Consider the following 19,724-nt stretch of genomic DNA (forward strand, 5'->3'; position numbering starts at 1 on the left):
AATCCCTAAAACAGTCCTTGAAATGTCCCTTTTTTTAGTCGGAATATAAACAAATTTCAGTTCAAGCTTCCTGCTCGCATCATTTGGTGAAAGAAATTGGTCAGTATTAATGACTTTCTACAAACATGCCTTACGATGCCCCTTTTCGGGTCTGAATAAAAAAATTCAGCTCGCGCTTCGCGCTCGTAATATTTGATTAGTGATATACGTGTCATGTTCATGATTATAATGACTACAAAAAGTACTTCATGTGTTTAGGTGTAATTCTATAAAAATCAGTACGCGCTTGGCGCTAGCATTATGGTGACAATGGTGAAATATGTAAGCTCTTCATGAATTCCTCAAAATAGTCTTTGAAATGTCTTTGTTTGGTGTCAAAATACACAAAAACTTCCGCTCGCTCTTTGCGCTCGCATTATAAATCAAATAAAATCAAGACAGGTACGTATCATGATTACAAAAAATGCTTATAATAATGTCTCTTTTGGTCTGAACATAAAAAATGGCCTATGCCCCCCTCCCGTGACCCACGGTACGCCAGTGCCAGTGGCGTATCGTGGGTCACGTCACCAGCAAAAATTTTGAGTCACTTTTGCGCGCTCAGTTGTCAGGTATACTGACCTAATAGAGACATTTTAAGAAAGCACTTGTAGTCATTGTAATCATAAATAAAAATACGCATCTCGGCAATCAAATAATGCGAGCGCGAAGCGCGAGCTGAAAATTTTTGATATTCAGACCTAAAAAGGGACATTATAATCGATTTTGTATTCATGATACGTATCTGTCTCGCTAAACAATACGAGCGCGAAGTGCGAGCCGAAATTTTTGTATATATTGATATTTTAGGAATCCTTTAAAGGAAACCAAAACCCAAGAATAGAAGCAATCTTATTGGAATGAGTAAAATGAGAGGAACAATTTAAAAAAAGTTTCATCAAAATCGGTTATGAAATAAGCAAGTTATGGACGATTAAAAAATCTTGTTGTACTTACTATGTAGATCCTCAAATTGGCAAACGTGCTTCAAAATGGCTGATTTTGTGGACAACTCTCCATTTGTTTTGTACACATATTTTCAGATTTTCCCCTTTATTTTACATATTTCACATTATCTCCTCCTGACCTTGACATATATGGTGTGGATTATATTTTCACATGACATATGGTGTGCTCAGAAGGAGGCAAGATGCAATTTGAAAGATTATGAGGAAAATCTGAAAATTTGTGTACAAAACAAATGGAGAGTTGTCCACAAAATCAGCCATTTTGAAGCACGAATGCCAATTTGAGGATGCCCATAGAAAGTAAAACAAGAGTTTTCAAACTCCCATAACTTGCTTATTTCATAACCGATTTTGATGAAACTTTTTTTTAAATTGTTCCTCTCATTGTACCCTTTCCAATAAGATTACTTCTCTTCTTGGGTTTTAGTTTCCTTAAATATAGGTTTTCCCGTCCAATTTCATCAGAGTTGCATTTCAGTCAATGAAAGGACGTTCAAATTCGAAAGATTTCTGTCCACCCTCTGCACACATGGTTCATTTTCATTCATTTAGTATTCAATTCCGTTCTATATCATTCCTTTGAATTTTGTAGAAATTCAATTTAGAGAGAAGTTCGTTCAAATTAATGGCCCTAAGGTGTCATTTAATTTCACTACGACGAACTGATCGTTTAATTTCGCCTAAAACACCATTTTCAATTTCATTTATCGGCACACATATTTGCACTTTAAACTCCAAATTCAGATATCATGTTTCTGTATTCATTTTTTCAAACTTTACCCTATATTTCTATTTTTTGCGGATCTTTTCAGTTAGAATCATTTTATTCCATTATGTTTGATAAAGACGTAATTCATGCAACACTTATAGGATATGGTTGTAAACGCTTATTCTTTTAGTGATTGATGAGTGGGTGCAGGGGCGGATTGAGGATTTCCCAAAAGGGGGCACATTTCCGGAGGAATTTGACGAGTAAAAAAAAGAAGATTTTTAACCAAAGAATAAGGGTATTCAGTCCACGAAAAAAAATTAATTGTGCCTCTAAAGGGGGGGGGGGGGCACGAGTCGGCTGTGCCCTCCCCTGGATCCGCCATTGAGTGGGTCGATGACCTAGTATGCCAATGGTAGGTATTTTTCTTCATCATCTTGTTCTTTTTTATTTTACATAATTGTATATAATTTAAATCGTTTTGGGGAAGGGATGGGTATTATGGTATTGACCACAGTCTATAGTTATGAAAGTGGAACAAAAACGAGTTGTTGTCCCAATGATGGTCTGTCAGATGTAAAATTCAATAAAATTTTTAACATCCAATTTAGGAGTAAAACCCATTTCCATAATTATTCAAAAGAAGTAAAAAAAAAAACAACAGCAACGAAAAACACTGTCCATATCTTGTAAGTGATTGCATATTAATGATTTTGAATTCCTAAACGTTCGCAAGGAAGGTACCGGTGCGAATTTGAAAACACTTCTCAGCTATTTTAATTTGATCGTTCTTTATAAATGTTTAAATGAAATAGCTATGAAATCGCGTGCCAGTAGAATTAAATTAAATAAAGTATTTGACTATTTAAATGCTGATCTCATAGGTCATTCAAATTAATTGTAAATTGAATTATTACATCATTAAATCGGTTGAAATTTTGACGAAATTGGACGGGAAAACCTATAGTATACATATCTCACCATAGTCATAATTATAATGCGAGTGCCAAGCGCTTGCTGATTTTGTTAGAATTACATCTGAAGACATGAAGCACTTTTTATAGTCATTTTAATCATGTTTACCATACGCATCTCACTAATCAAATATTGAGAGCGCGAAGCGCGAGATGAAAATTAAGATAATTCAGACCTGAAGCGGGCATTCTTAGGCTTATTACTAGGAGGAATTCACTAAGACCATACGTATTTCATTAACTAAATGATGCGAGCTGAAAATTTTTGATATTCAGATCAGAAAACAATTTAAGGAGTGATTCTAGGAATTATCTCACCACTTCACTGATTTGAACGTAATCACTGACAGGAAATGTTTCATATTAAGACCTTAACATGGGGAAATCATTTTAAAGAAGCATATCTGTCACTACATAAAATAATAATATATTTGTGTATATTTACTTGAAACGGGAGTTTTTCGTACAACCGGTTTATATATCTCTTTAAACAGACAATGCGAGCACCAGGAACAATGACAACATAGGCCCTAGGCAAATTATGTTTCATAAAGTTATGATATAAATGTTTCCTATGTAATATAACATAACATGATTATAATAAATATACCATCATGAATAATAATTTCTTCTTTCCCACTACGTTCCTCTTCCTTTCTCCCTCTTTTTCTCCTTTTCCCCGTTTTTTTTGTCAGTCGATGGGGGGGGGGGGGTGGGGGGTGGGGCACGTGCCCCCCCCATGCCCCACGTAGTTACGCCACTTGCCACTGCTGCTACTACTTCTACTACTACTACTACTACTACTACTACTACTACTACTACTACTACTACTACTACTACTACTACTACTACTACTACTACTACTCCTACTACTCCTACTACTCCTACTACTACTACTCCTACTACTCCTACTACTCCTACTACTACTACTACTATACTACTACTACTACTACTACTACTACTACTACTACTACTACTACTACTACTACTACTACTACTACTACTACTACTACTACTCCTACTACTCCTACTACTCCTATACTACTCCTACTACTATTGCTACTGCTTCTACATCTACTACTGCTAGTATAGTACTACTACTACTACTACTACTACTACTACTACTACTACTACTACTACTACTACTACTACTATTACTACTACTACTACTACTACTACCACCACTACTACTCCTACTTCTGCTGCTGCTACTTCTACTGCTGCTGCTACTCCTCTACTACTTCTACTAAATTATTATTATTATTACTACTAGTATCTACCACTAAATATAATGCAAAATGAAATTAATATGGATAGATAATGTGGATTGAAGTGTTAGGGGTGCAGGTTTAAGGCTGACTAAGCATTTTTACTTCCATTTCGGAAAAAAGTTCATTCACCGAAGGGCGAGGGGGGTCTTGCAGAATTAATTGCTAATAAACACAGCTCTAAATATCAACGCTAAATTTCGACCAATCACAAGGAAGCATTAAACTTGTCATGATCAGTGGCGGTGTCAAAAGGGTTGACGGTACGGAATGTTCGACCGCTCCCATGATTTTCCAAGTGATGAAAATAAATAGAAGAGAACATTTTAAAATAAGAAGGAAAAGGGAGGCAATTTTTGTCGAGAGGAATGGAGTTTTGTTACCGTACAAGTACATAAAGTAGGCTTCAATATATGCTCCTTTACTTAATATATAAATTAAATTACCTTTGTGCTGCCTAGACCCCGGCCTTGCCCCTGATCATGATAATGACAGGTGACAAACATAACGAACGATCAGCGATATAAACGTGTATACTTTCGCAGGATGACAAGGTGATCTGACTCATTTATGGATTGTGCTCATCAGTCCTGCATTTTTATTTGAATTTTAATAGCCGCAATAAACACGCTCATATTTGACAAGTCAGTTCTTTTATGATAGCAATATCTCCATCCGGATACATCTGGATATTACCTGTAGGCAGTGACATAATGAGCCCAAAAATCGAGTGGGGCAGAACAAAGCGTCTCATACAAGAAAATCGCTTTATGGTCCGCGAGCGAACGAGACGAGCGTGCAATAATTTTGATAATGTTTAAAATGAAAAACTAACTATGTTGTAGATTTGGCATAATATTCGGAAAACAACGTCTCATACCTCTTTTCCTTTCATTTTCTGTAATTCTTCCCTCTTTTTAATTTATTTTCTTGGTCGTGAAACTTGGGGGAGGGTGGTCCCCAAGCCAACCCCCCCCCCATCTGTATGCCAGAGCCTGTAGGCCACCTTCGTAATCTGAACCCTGGTCGGAATTTTATACTTTTGTATCACAAATTTGCTCTATTATTATTTTCAAATTGTATGGTAGAGTCGCGGCATAGGAAACGTGAATGCTTTTTTTTTTCATTGCACCGAAACAAAACATCTATTAAGTTATAAGCTCCAGGGCTCGTATAGGCCCTAAAGAAACATGTAACACAATATATATATATATATATATATATATATATATATATATATATATATATATATATATATATATATATATATATATATATATATATATATATATATATATTCATCTAAATTATACATTTGAAACTTAATATGGATTATGGAATATTTGTAGCTGAAAATAACATGCTGGAAATGGAAAGGTCCACTGTGAAGCTGTGCTTATAAATCGTGGACCCCTCAAAACAATTTTATTCATTAATATTAGATTACATAATTAAAATAATGATAGTGGCCAAAAGAGGGAAGCAAAATGTTAAAAAACAACATGATGCATGAAATGAGTAATGTAAGAAGAATAACAATGAGAGACGATGAGAAGAACATACCTGCATGTGGACTAAAATAAAAAAAAATGTTTTTAAAATGTATAACGAGTATGAAGCAAACGCGCAAAGGAAACGATCAAAGTGTATGCCTTGTTGAGAAGTGGTGACGAGTTCTTCGGATACCAACAATATCAAAAATGACATTAATAATAGAGATAATAATAATGTTGATGATATTGATATTCACAATAATAATAGCAATCATGATAATAGTGATAATAATGACAATGAAAAATGGGCAAAGTAAGTACAACAGGGAGAGCTAGGTTTTATATGTAGCCAATAAAAATGTCTTAAGTTTTCTTTTGAAGACTGCGAGTGAAGGGAAGTTTTCAAATCTATACGCAAAGTATTCCAAAATTTAGGTCCTTCAAAAATGTATGTATTTTGTGCTGAAAGTGTTTTTAGTGAAGGTTAGAGGGACTGAATAGTTAATAATTGAATTTATAATTCCCATGGATCCGTGTATTGTACTCTGATGAAATGTAACCTTTTAAATTTATAAGGCCAAATCGTCCCTGATTTCTCCCAGGGATTTCTCACGTATTATACCCCCTATACCTCTACTGGGAGGGGGTTACCTCTTGTGCATCATTAGTTCGCAGGTTTCGCACCCACTCATACACTCCACCTCTTCGCTCACCATTGATGCGGAGTTGCACACCCCCACCAGAGAAACTGGATTCTAGATGCGGCCCTGGTAATCTCATTCTGGTATCGAGGCTTGAATTAATTTAGGGGCCTCTTGGGGAAAAATCATAGTAAAAATTGTGGGCGGTCGAAGTCTAGTGGTTCTTGGTCTTGGGTTCGTTCGAATCCTAACCATGGCGTGTTTTCCTTCAGCAAAATAATTGTGTTGCACTCGACCCTGGGGAGGTGCATGAATGTATTGATTCCTCCTCGATCTTCTTTAAGTCATCATCATCATCATCATATAATATCTTCCTCGCCTTTGCCAATGTAATAACATCTCTTGTTTTGTGGAAAGTTTGAATAAACTAGCCTGTCTGGTAAGAGGCCTACATCGACCTACTGTACATACATTTTCATGAATCAGTAAGCACAAGTGAAATAGATGGTGAATTCTTTTATGTGCAGTTTGATGTGTTCTGGGATCTGGATGGGACCACTACCTGGGATCCACCCCCTGTTAATCTTTTTATCGATTAAATTTGAGTGCTCTATTTACGAAAAGTATACTAGAGAAAGTTCTTGGAGGCTTCTCGCGACGCTTTGTGAGGGATCGGCGGAGCGGAGAGCGGCTGGAGTCGCCCGAACGTGCTGGTAGTACTATGTAGAAGTCTAACGGTGGAGAGACAACTAGCCCGTGCAGGGGGATGGTAAGTCACCGTAATTTTTTATCCATTTTCTATGATTGCAGATTTATTTTCATTAATAAGGATTGGTAATATAATTGGCATGATAATTTGGGCCATAAGTTGAAACCTGTTTACAAAATCGTGTTCGTGTTTCTCGGGAGATCGGTGAAGAGGGCTTTTAGTTTTTGTTTTTCTTTGGAAAGTGAACCGCTAAAGTTCGGAGTCACCCCGTGTAGTTTATTACCACTCACAGCACCAGTTTTTAGCTGTGTCGTGTTATGTTGTCCAACTACTTCTATTGGCCAAATTAATTATGACCGATCTGTATTTGTATTCTTTGCCTCTACATATTGAGGCAGTGCTTAGGACAGGAATTTTGTATCTTTCCTTGGCCCGAGCCTTGGGATTTATTTATAAATTCCTGACCAGTTTGTTGACCGTCCCTTACATGGATTGGAGTTGATTAATAAATGAGTTGAGCAAAACAACTGATGGCAATTGACTGACTATCTTTTGGTCTGTGCAAAAGTTTACATAAGGGGGGGGGGGGGGTGTGGAGGGCACTTCTGATCCAATACAAAGGACTCTGGTGGAGACTTTGGTATGAACGTAGGTTTATTATACAGGCCAGCTAGGCAGGTCAATCAACAGGCATGGTATCCATGTTGCGGGAGGTGTATGGAGTGCTTCGATATCCATACTGATATCGTAACATCCCCCTTCTTCTGATAAGATTGAGAATTTCAAATTTCACTGATATTGTTTTCAAACAATACTTTTGGTAGTCTGCAAATTTTGGTAATTTGGCTTGGTTATGATTTATCAGATAATAATATAGAAATTGTTTGGTTTGTGAGAATAATACCAATTTGTGATAAACTGTATGCATCTTCAATTTTACATAACTTCAATCTCGTGCAAAACTGAAAATAATTTGGATAACCGGATTGATCCTGAAATCAATATTTCCAAACAATAAGTTTTGGTTATAGTGTCTTTTTGATAATTTCGTGAACACTATCTTGACATACCAAAAATAATGTACAATGTTTATACATGCATATAATAAACTTAAAACTACACTAATGTCTTCAGTGTTGTCTTCTTTCTTCTCTTTCTCTTCTTTGAGAGTTTAGAGTGTTCATAATGTTCAATCGTCGAACATGAATCTCTCTGGTTTGCGAATAGTGCGTCCAGACCTCGTGGTTTGTGAGTATGTCTGTTGAGATTGATTAGAGTTAGAGTTGGACATTGGTGTTCGTTGGACGTTGTCTTCCTCTGGTTGAGTTTCTGTGGAATGGTCTTCGTCGAACCTCACACGCTTTGGAGTTGGGTTGGTGGATGGAATTTCCCTCAAGTGAGATCTATTTCTCCTCAAGATTCCTCCATTCGGCGTTGAAACTTCGTAGGATCGAGGTTCTTCACAGATTTTGGATACTTTGGCTGGTATCCAAGTGTTGTCTCTTGGATGCAGAACTCTCACTGGCTGTCCTACATGCAGTGGTGGCAGATCAGAACTTGCATGTCGATCATGCACTTCCTTCATTTTGTCTTGCCTATTCAAGAGAAACTCGGTAGCAGCAGAATCTCTCGAAAGATAGTGACTTGGCAATGTGGTTCGGATGGGTCTTCCAAACAACATCTCTGCTGGTGATCTCAAGTTATTGTCAACTGGTGTTGCTCTCAGGTGCATCATGGCTAGTTGACTGTCTTGGCTAGTTTGAGAACACTTTGTCAACAGATTCTTGATTGTACGAACCATTCTCTCAGCTAATCCGTTGGATCTTGGATAGTGCGGTGAAGAAGTGATGTGCTTGATATTCCACTTCTTGCACATGTCTTGGAATGGTTTCCCGACAAATTGTGGACCGTTGTCGGACACAATCTCTTCTGGTGGACCGAACAGACTGAAGATTCCCGTCATCTGTCTTGCTATAGCTGCACTGGATGTATCGGTTAGCTTAGCAATGATCGGATACTTGGAATAGTAATCAGTAACGAGTAGATACTCTTGTCTATTGAGCATGAACAAGTCACTTCCCAGTCTGGTCCATGGTGCTGGTGGTACATCATGGGGATGCAGTGGCTCTTTCTGCTGTCTTGCTTGGTGTTTCTGGCATGTTTCACACTGCTTTATCAACTGATCAATGTCCTTGTTGATGTTTGGCCAGAACACTGTCTCACGAGCAAGTCGTCTCGTGCTTTCGATTCCCATGTGTCCTAGATGAAGCTGTCTAAGGATGTCATTCCTTAGTGTCTTCGGTATGATGACTTGACTTCCCTTGAAGAGTACTCCGTGTGATACTCCAATTTCATCTCTGTAAGACCAAAATTGACGAAGGGATGTCGGCAATTCTTGGATGGTCTCAGGCCATCCCTGAGTGACTATTTGCCATAGTGATCTGAGAACAGGATCATTAGCCGTTTCTCTCTGAAGCTCTGTTCTCTTGTGTTGTCCGAAGTATATCAAGTCAATCTGGTGCGAATCTTCGGCTTCAGAGCAGATGGATTCCACTCTGACATCTAGCGGAACATCGCATGCTTCCTTGGGATTAGGAAGTCGGCTCAATGTATCGGAAAGAATCATGTCTTTTCCTGGTCGATACTTGACTTGAAATCGGTATCCTTGGACTTTGATAAGCAATCTCTGTAGACGTGGTGGTGCACTTCTAAGAGGTTTCTTCCATATCATCTCCAATGGTCTGTGATCTGTTATGACGGTGAATTCCTTCCCGAACAGATATGTATGGAAGCGGTTGATACCAAACACTAGGGCTAAGGTTTCCCTCTCTATGTTGGAATAGTTGGACTGTGCAGTGGAAAGACTTTTGGATGCAAATGCAACTGGTTTGCCTTGCTGGAGCAGGCATGCTCCTAGCCCTTTCATCGATGCATCTACCTCAAGAGTTGTCTCTTTCTTTGAGTCATAGAATTGTAGACATGCACCTGATGATACTGCACTTTTCAGGCTGTTCAAGGAATGTTCATGATCATCGTCCCAGATGAATGGTACTTCCTTGTGTAGAAGTTCTCGAAGTGGCGCTGACTTCTCTGAGAAGTTAGGAATGTATGCTGCTAGGTATGTGAATAATCCTAGGCATCTCTGAACATCTTCTTTGTCCTTGGGTGATGGCATTGATGTGATAGCTTCTACCTTGCTCGGATCTGGGTAGATACCTGATCTAGTGTACTTGGAACCAAAGAAGTTGATGGCTTCCTTCTTGATAGTACATTTGGAGCTGTTGAACACTAAGCCTTCTTGCTTTGCTGTCTCCATGAGTAAGTAGAGATTCCTATCGTGTTCCTCCTCCGTTCTTCCTATGATCGCTATGTCATCTGCGATGCATATGCAGCCTGGCACATTTTGGACAATCCTATCCATATGCTGCTGGAAGATATCCTGACTAGTACATAACCCAAATGGTAGTCTTTGGAAGCAGTACCTTCCAAATGGTGTACGGAATGTGGTGAGATCCTGGCACTCCTCTGCTAGGTGAACCGACCAGTAACCAGCCTTCGCGTCTAACTTAGAGAAGTACTGGGCTCCTGCGAAGACAGGTTGGACCTCTTCCAAGGTTGGTACCTTGTGTGGGCATCTCTTCAAGGCATCATTTAACCTCCTGGGGTCAAGACAAATCCTGATGGATCCATCTTTCTTCACAACAGTGGTCATGGAGCTGCACCAATCGGTGTGGTACTCAATTTTTCTGATGACTCCTTGCTGCTCCATATTGTCCAGTTCCGCCTTGATTTTGTCTTTCAAGTGTACGCTGCACTTGCGGGGTGCGTCTATGGTAGGTTTAGCATCATCCTTGACATGAAGCATTGCCTTCCCTCGGAAACTACCAATAGCGTCAAACTGATTCGGATATGCTTGTTTGAGATCCCTTACACTTGTGATAGGTGTTTGTTTAGGTTTAGGATTGGTTGTAGGTGTTTCGTTGTGCATTGTGTGAATTGTGATAATTCCAAGGTCAGTGCAACCTAACAACCCTAGGATCGCTGGACCCTTGACATCTGCTACATAGAATGTATGTGTTGACCATTTTGTACTCTTGTATCTACACTTTATGTCTAGTGTACCCTTACATGGAATTTGTGTCTCTCCATAAGCTATAAGTTTTATTGTTGTTTGTTTCACTACTGATTCCCACTTTGGACCGTAAATTGCCTTGGCGGTACGTACTGTGATAGTGTTAGCACTTGCCCCCGAGTCCACTTTTAGGTAAAGCTTATGTTGACCTACTCTCTGTGGGCATATTATGTCAATGTTAGCAAATGCTACAGTACCTTCTGGATTTACAACTGTGTGTGGTCCACTAGTGTGTATGGTGTCGAATTGTGCTACGTTGAATGGACTATCTGTAGATTGATAATGATCATGATCTGTGGTAGTATCATGTGTTATGTCCATTTCGCTTATTGGTTTACTCTTTCGACTTTTCGACTTTGATCGTGATTTGTTTTGTTTTGGTTTCCGATCATCAGATACCGTGTCTGATCTTCGGTCATCTGATCTACGATTCTGTTTACGACTACGATCATTTTTCGGTTTACGACAGAATTTGGCCCAATGGCCCTTGGTGCCACAGGCACGGCACTCATCGTCATACGCAGGGCACTGACGAGGTTTGTGGAAACGTCCGCAGTTACCACATGCTTTTCGTCCCTGGTTACGCTTGAACGAATCGATATTCTGTTTAGGGTCTAGTGTCTCGAGACATTGTCGGCTCGCAGCAACTGCCTCGTATTTACGACCTTCTACCAAAATTTGTTCGACCTTGTAACCTTTCGGTTGATCTAGCAATGACTTTTGGAATTCGAGACTTGGAGTTGACGCAATCACTAGCTCCATGATTCGCTCATTTAACTCAGCTTCCTCGAAATCGCAATTTTTGGCTTTGTCCCTACACCTGGTTACGAATTCATCGATCGTTTCATCTGGTTTCTGCCTGTACCGCATAAGCTCTAAGCGGTGTATGCGAAAATTGATATTGACCTTTAACTGTGCCTCTAATAGTCTCCATAGCTCTTGCGGTTTTTCTTTATCGGTCTCTGATAGCCCCGATGCATTGATTCGACGCAAGCCTTCATTGCCTACAGCAATCTTGATTTTTATAGCTACTTTTCTCTGATCAGTTATGTCTTGGTCTGCTAGAATCAGCTCCATTCTTTGTCTGAAAAGCTGGAACTCTTCTGGTAGGTCTGTTGCCTCCCAGTTCATTTCTGGATATTTTCCACTACTCATTGTGTATGTTCGCTGTACGTATTAGGTATTTAAATGAATGAGTGTAGATATTAATGTCTGATTATATCCACGTGTGAACGCTCCTTACAGTCACAGGTCGACTGGTGATGATACCTGTAACGCACTCACAGCCCTGTGTGAATGTCATTAGGTGTTTCATGCAGTGAAAATGCTGGTCACTCCCACTCACTTCTCACACTCCAGATTTACAATTAATATTAGGAAAATATTAATTCATTGTTCACACTCCAGTCCAGAAAATTAAGTAATTTAGGTTTTATCAACTTTTAGTGTATGTTGATCTTATGATGCAGACCTCTGTGCCAGTGATTGAACACAGTTATAACTTATTCAGGCTAAACTTGATTGTTTACAGTTACCGTTAGCATCTCGCTCCTTCTCACAACACTGTGATTTGCTGTGACAGTGCATTGGGTATGCACAGTACGGTACGGCACAGTAGCGATGCGATAGCCGGGGCGAGCGGGCACCCGTTGGGTTAGTAAGTAGGTTATGAAGCATGCGAATTTCGGTAAAAAGACATGCAGTTTACTTCCCAACAATACAGTAGCTGGTTACTTGATCCTTGTCATTTCAAAAGCGATCACTTGTTTCCGCTGCCACCATGATCCAATACAAAGGACTCTGGTGGAGACTTTGGTATGAACGTATATACAGGTTTATTATACAGGCCAGCTAGGCAGGTCAATCAACAGGCATGGTATCCATGTTGCGGGAGGTGTATGGAGTGCTTAGATATCCATACTGATATCGTAACAACTTCCATTGACCAGTGGATGCGGTTCATTTCCAATTCGTCCAATTACCAACTCGTTTACTATCATTTGGTCTACCATCAGTTCGTCCACCCACCACATGATCTACTTTCATTTAGTCTAATGCCATTCCATCTAAGAACAAGTTTAGTCCATATACCATTTGGTCTAATTAAACTAAAGTGTTAATTGTGTAAAATGAAGGAAAAGAAAGTGGGTATTAGACCAACTGGTTATTAGACGAAATCGTAACAGACGAACTGGTGATTAGACGAAGTGATGATTGGACCAAATGGTTATTGGACCAAATGGTTGTTAGACAAAATGTTGATGGACGTAATGGCATAAGACTAAATGAAGGTAGACCATGTGGTCAGTGGACGAGTTGGCAGTGGAAAAATTGGCAATTTACCATGGATACCATCATGACCATGTTTTTTTTTTAAATAACCTGAAACAAGTATATTATCCATATTCTGAAAAGGCACCCCTTAACTAGTATTGATGTGTGAAACCCTACTCCTAGCAAGCATTGGAAACAAGACATATTTCAGTATGTATTGGCTCTCAAGGACCAGTCATTTGGAATTCTCTGCCATCTACAGTTAAAGGATGGTTTTATGATCGTTATATGTATTTAAGAAAAGATCCAGAGAAATCATTCTTGCCAATTATGCGCTGTGAGTTAATTTTCTTTAATGCTTTGGTTAAATGAATTGAATTGAAATTGAAAAATTTTAGTGGGGGAGGGGGAAGGTTTATTGCCATTTCGTCTACTGCCATTTGTCCACTCACCACATCACCTAATGTCATTTTGTCTACCATCAGTTGGTCCACTATCCACATTGTCCAATTACCATTTTGTCCAATTGCCATTTTGTCCAATAGCCAGTTGGTCTAATAACCATTTAGTCTATTATTGTTTGGTCTAAGACTAATATCCATTTGGTCTAATTGCATTTTTTGCCAATTGGGTCAATAGCCACTTTGTTCATTTTCATTATGTCTATTTAGTCCAGTAGCGAACTGGTCTAATTAATGACCACTTAGTCTACTTTCATTTTGTGTATGTTCCATTTGGCGTAATTGCAGTTGGTTCACTGTCACTTAGTCTAAACCCATTTCATCTAACAATCATTTGGTCCAATTTCCAGTTGTTCTAATTACCAATAAATTTATGTCCAATTGACATGTCGGACAATCATCATTTTGTCCAAAATTCATTTTGTCTATAATAAACAGTCAACTTCTAGCAGCCCTACATGTTCGGTGCCTGTGTATTCCTGGCTCGACTCTTGTTGCTCTTGTGATTTGTTATTTACGCCTGTTTTATTGTACACTGTTTTAAGCTCCATTATAATATTCTAATGCAAAATAATGTATCTCATCAAACAGGCAATGCCAACGTGAAGCACGATCGTGCAAATTTTTTTTTGTAAATTTGATTGATTTTTGATAGTTGATAATGGGGATATGAATGATAATGTGATTTTACAAAATGGTGTCTAGATGACGTCATCATGACCTGATGACCTTGAAAAGCTTATTTTGGCGTTTCCATGACAGATCCGAATGATGACATGAAATTCAATGAAATTGACACTGTCAAATTTGAGATATCTTGGCGACAAATATGTAGTCATTAAAAATAAATAATAAAAATAAGAAAATTCTGACGAAATTAAGAGGTGATCTGTCACAGACAGACCACCTAGTAATAATAATAATAGAATGCAATACAATTAATGGGGATATTACCTCATCAGCTTGTTTATTGCAAATTCATGAAGACATACATCTATGGAAGGCTTTAAAATGTCATAACTTGGTAATACCTGCCCTCGTCCGTCCGTCCCCCCACTTGGTTTCCGTGCAATAACTGAAAAAATATTTAATGGATTAAAAAAGTTTGGTGTGTAGGTAGATGACACCAATATACAGGCTAAGTTTGAATTCGGAGTCCGCATGTCAAAGGTCACAGCTCATTAAATATGCGATCAAAATCGGATAACAAAATAACAGTTATTGAATTTCAAATATTTGCATTATCCTTTGAAATAGTTCTAGGCATGAATATTCATTAGGTAGGCTGATGACGTCATATCTCCACTTGTTATTTTGTATTAATAAAATACAAAAGAACAAGTGGAGATATATGAAATAAGAACTAAAACAAATGGATTGACAACTGATTAAGAGCATGAATAATTTATTGCTGCAACTTATTTTATCCTAATTGAGACACATCATTTACACATTGATGAAAAAATGAAACAATTATAAGAAAAGGGAAATTGGGGATGTGACATCATCCGCCCACCTAATGAATATTCATGAAGACATGCCTGGAGCTTTTTCACCGAAATAATGCAAATCTTTAAAATTCAATAACTTCAATATTTGTAATCTGATTTTGATGAAATTTTCAACATTTTGCTCTGTGAATTTTACTCTATTAATATAAACATCTACAGCCCAGAGTATCCATTTAACATGGAAAGGGGTGCTGCTCTAATGTGATCATGATGTCACAAATTCAAGTTTAAATGGATTTGTAGTTATTCTTTGTTTTATTTTGGCCAAACCTAATATTGATTTGTTTTTCTCAATTTCTGCTTTTATGAAAATTGACTTGAGGACAGACTTCCCCTTTATCACATAGACCATGCAAATGACAGGAATAGTAGTACATCTATGGATGTTTGATATCCCTTTTATGAAAATAAATAGGGCTACTTCAATGACATGTTTTGTTATTTAATTGCATTCAATTGATCCCAAATTATGGCAAGGCTGTTGTTTTGTCATTGCTTTGTTTTAAGTTCAGTTATTCACATTCATTTATTCAGTTGCAGACTTGTAGCTTTGGTATTTAGTTCAGCTTTCAGTTGTTTACATTCTTGATGCTTATGTCAATTCGTACATTTCCATTGACTTTCAACCTGCTTCTCCAGTCATTCCTTTTCCTATGCTGATATGAGAGTGTAATGAATGAACACATCTGAATAGGAAAGGAATGACTGGAGAAGCAGGTTGAAAGTCAATGGAAATCTGACAAATGGACATAAGCATCAAGAATGTAAACAAAGCTGAACTATTTACCAAAGCTGCAAGTCTGCAACTGAATAATGAATGTTAACAACTGAACTTAAAGGTAAATGCTAGTTTTGGTAACGATTTCAAAATGAGTTCGTGCAGAATCCAATGAAATGACCACTAAAGTGTCTGTTTGTATAAATAAAACGCATGTGCCAAAGGATTCTGGAAGAAATTGTGTAATTGCTGAGAAATCAGCAAATAAGCACGGGATTCGGGTAGGGCGTCGGGCCCGACGCCCTAAGCAATAATTATACATTGTCCCACGTGCGCTTATCTGTGTTGGGGATTTTCGGTGTGAACATTTTTCAGCGTAGATTTCAAGATTTCACAAAGTCCAGTTAATGTAACTGTACCAGATCTAGATCCTCGATGATATACTGGCAATTAAGCCTTGTTTTACAGACTTTCTCATGAAATCAGTGTTAACTGCAACTACTGGAATTTCTCTTTAAAGGAATAACCAATGTCAAAATAACAGCTTTACAATATGTTGATGCGTTTTTCTATTTCAGCATGTTTTTACAAATGAAAATTGCAATTGATGCAAGAAGGGAGGGAGGGGGGTGGAAAAACTTGGAACAAGTACCATGTAGAATACAGTAATTCATAAGTTTAATGTCTGAAATATGTTTTCATAGAATACTTGACCTTCGTAGTCTTCATTCTCCTCCTCCAAAAAATAAATAATTAAAAAATGATAAAAGTAGATGATAATGGTAGGTTGAATGATTGTTTACTCCAAAAGAAATCAAGGATGACAATGTTTTCCCCAAACAATTCAGTTCATTTAGGCCTATTTATTTTTCTTATAATTATTTCAAATGTTGCAATATAAAATATACAAAGGTACCAATCAGATATACATGTAGTCTAAAAATGTGATATCGTGCAACACAAATCTTGTTGCATTTAATATTCAGGAAGAAAACCAAATTTATTTTCCCCAAACAATTCAGTTCATTTAGGCCTATTTTTTTAATAATTATTTCAAATGTTGCAATATAACATATACAAAGCATTGGCGGCGGAAGCAAAAAATCTTAGGAGGGGACAACCAAAATTTTTTTTGACAAGACAAAAAAAAAAACGGTTCTCAACCCAAAAATTTTAGGGAGGGCGTAGGAAAATAAATTGACAAGAAAAAAAAAAAAAAGGTCATCAACTAAAAATTTAGGGGGGGACCGTCCCCCCCTCCCCAAATTTAGGGGGGGACACGTCCCCCCTGTCCCCCCCGCTTCCGCCGCCTATGATACAAAGGTACCAATCAGATATACATGTAGTCTAAAAATGTGATATCGTGCAACACAAATCTTGTTGCATTTAATATTCAGGAAGAAAACCAAATTTATTTTCCCCAAACAATTCAGTTCATTTAGGCCTATTTATTTTTTTAATAATTATTTCAAATGTTGCAATATAAAATATACAAAGGTACCAATCAGATATACATGTAGTCTAAAAATGTGATATCGTGCAACACAAATCTTGTTGCATTTAATATTCAGGAAGAAAACCAAATTTGAAGTACTATTATGTTATGAAGAGCCCAAAGTGTATGCACATTAAGAGTGTATTTATAACAAATCACAAGTGGGATTATATTTTGCTCGTGTAGGTTCTCTTACTATGATAATTGGCCAGCAAGAAATTCATCTGCTACCAGCAAAAATATGAAATATCAGATTCTGTATTAAAGGGGAAGTATACCTTGATGTGACATTGATAGAAAATCTATAAAAATAAAAGAAAAAAATAGTAAAGTTCATTACATCTTCATAAATCCACATTGCCTCATTTTAGTAGCTTTTATATCTTGTTTTTGGTGGCCTACATTTTTCCTTTTCTTAAGATGGAAGTCTTGTCATCAAACAGCATTGTGGAGTAGTACAGGTGGAGTAAAACCATACAATGTTTGTTATATTTTCAACAACACAGATAACTTTTACATAGTATCCATTTACTCTTTAATACTCTGTTTTCCACTTGCAATAGTCTGTAGTCATGAAGTACAGTTGCAGCATAGAGCTATAATAGCTCCATGGTTGCAGTTGTGAAATGGGTTAATGCCTTTAAAATGTGCACTGTTTGTTATTATATGAAACTATATAGCCAGTGGGGCTCATTCAGCAAATAACCTGAATTATAATATGGTTGAGGGATTGTCAAGGGTGAATTCCCTTGGGAATTTTATTCAGACACCAAATGTCATGATTCAGTAATCACATAAGAGTGAGGATCTGCATATCTAATGCATGACATTATTATGCATGGTTAGTGAAGAAAATTCAATGCAGTTTACCTGAGACTGTGGCACTGTTGGTATGCCTGATAAATTTGACATATTTCGTATTTGAGAGTAAAGGATTGGATTGGATGTCTGAGGAGTTTACTTTTCTGTTTTTAAATCACAGGAAACTGTATTCTTCTGAGGTTGTACCTAGATTGATTTAATGAGGAACATTTCTACCAAGTGAAGCTGGGTGTGTACAGAGGCTCGCAAGGAAACGGACAAGGAATACTGAAATAGATCTAATTTTCAATTCTGTGAGACTGATATAGCAGAAAACTAATTAAAGATGGCGGAATTAGCTGGTCGTGAGTATTCATATCTCATATCTTAACCCCTGTAAAAAATCAAGATGTATACTATGTTAAAATGTCAGAGGAACAAGTTGAATGTTTGACAACAAATGTTCAGAATCTTTCCATGACTATAAAATTTTAAGGAAAAAGTTATGAAACATTGGATACAAATGTAGAGTCTTTAGAGCCATATGCATTCATGACTAATGGGCTGATACGGCAATTTAAAATTACATTCATTTAAAAAAAAATAGTGTTGATTACATATGAAAACCTTCCAAATAATTTAACAAAGCAATAATTGATGCAGACTGAATTCCATTCAATTTTTTTACATAAAAGTTACCTCATTATGAAAGTTATTTGGATGCTTGCAGGCCTATATATGGCCATTAACTTGATGATTAACATTTATATTTCATTCCTGGGTATTTACATGCAGCAAGTAGGTATTCAATGAACCTGTAATATGAAGGAACTCCGATACTTAGAATTCAGTTTTCCCCAATTGTTGCTATTTCTGGCAAGCCTCTAGCAAGCTGTCACTTTGTCAAGAATTAAGCCAGTTGGTAGTTCCACTCTGCGCATGATCAGAGGAAGGTCAATGGTATTAAAGTGACATGGTGATTTGAAATTTAATGAGATGAGCACCAGCTTTGATGTCTTGATTATATTGATCAAATATTCTTTTCAATTGTGTTTTTCATTTGCATCCACAAAAAACAACAGTGTGTCCACGAACGACTGGTATTTCACATTTTACCAATTACATTGTACAACATGCTATAATATGCATTCAAAATACATGTAGAAATGTAACAAATACCGTCATAGAGTGTTCATTGATGTGCTATTCTAGTCACCTGGTCTATTAAATTTTTCATCCTGCTATGTATAAAGGCATGCTTACGTAATATCTTGCTTTGAAAACTGCCTATCATAATGAAAGAAATGAAAGGTCATTTGACCAAAACTGTCCATGCAGTTCTGCAAACTGGTTTATTTGGTTTGGTTGCAATAGACATGTGAATATCATCACATTCTTGAGTGATCTTGAATGCATTCCTCTACTTTCCAACAGAAGCAAATAGCCATTAAGTAGTTAATTATGTTCAGGTAGAAGCTATTTTTTCTTCGTGAATTTTAGTATTTTCTTGTGTATTTCAAAGGATCATTTT

At 37.4% G+C, this 19,724-nt stretch overlaps 1 protein-coding gene across 2 annotated transcripts in view; it reads left to right on the forward strand.

The window, feature by feature from the left end:
- The first annotated feature begins 6,757 nt into the window (after positions 1-6,757).
- The window catches only part of LOC121418961 (synaptotagmin-14-like), a 56,913-nt gene continuing 43,946 nt past the window's right edge, over positions 6,758-19,724 (forward strand). For both annotated transcript variants that reach the window (XM_041613201.1, XM_041613202.1), the window contains exons 1-2: positions 6,758-6,861; positions 18,375-18,558. In XM_041613201.1, coding sequence (XP_041469135.1) covers positions 18,540-18,558 — 19 coding nt within the window. In that variant the 5' untranslated portion in view covers positions 6,758-6,861; positions 18,375-18,539. The remainder of the gene's footprint in view (positions 6,862-18,374; positions 18,559-19,724) is intronic.

This window comes from Lytechinus variegatus, chromosome 7 (genome assembly GCF_018143015.1).
Source record: "Lytechinus variegatus isolate NC3 chromosome 7, Lvar_3.0, whole genome shotgun sequence".
NCBI classification, from domain to species: domain Eukaryota; kingdom Metazoa; phylum Echinodermata; class Echinoidea; order Temnopleuroida; family Toxopneustidae; genus Lytechinus; species Lytechinus variegatus.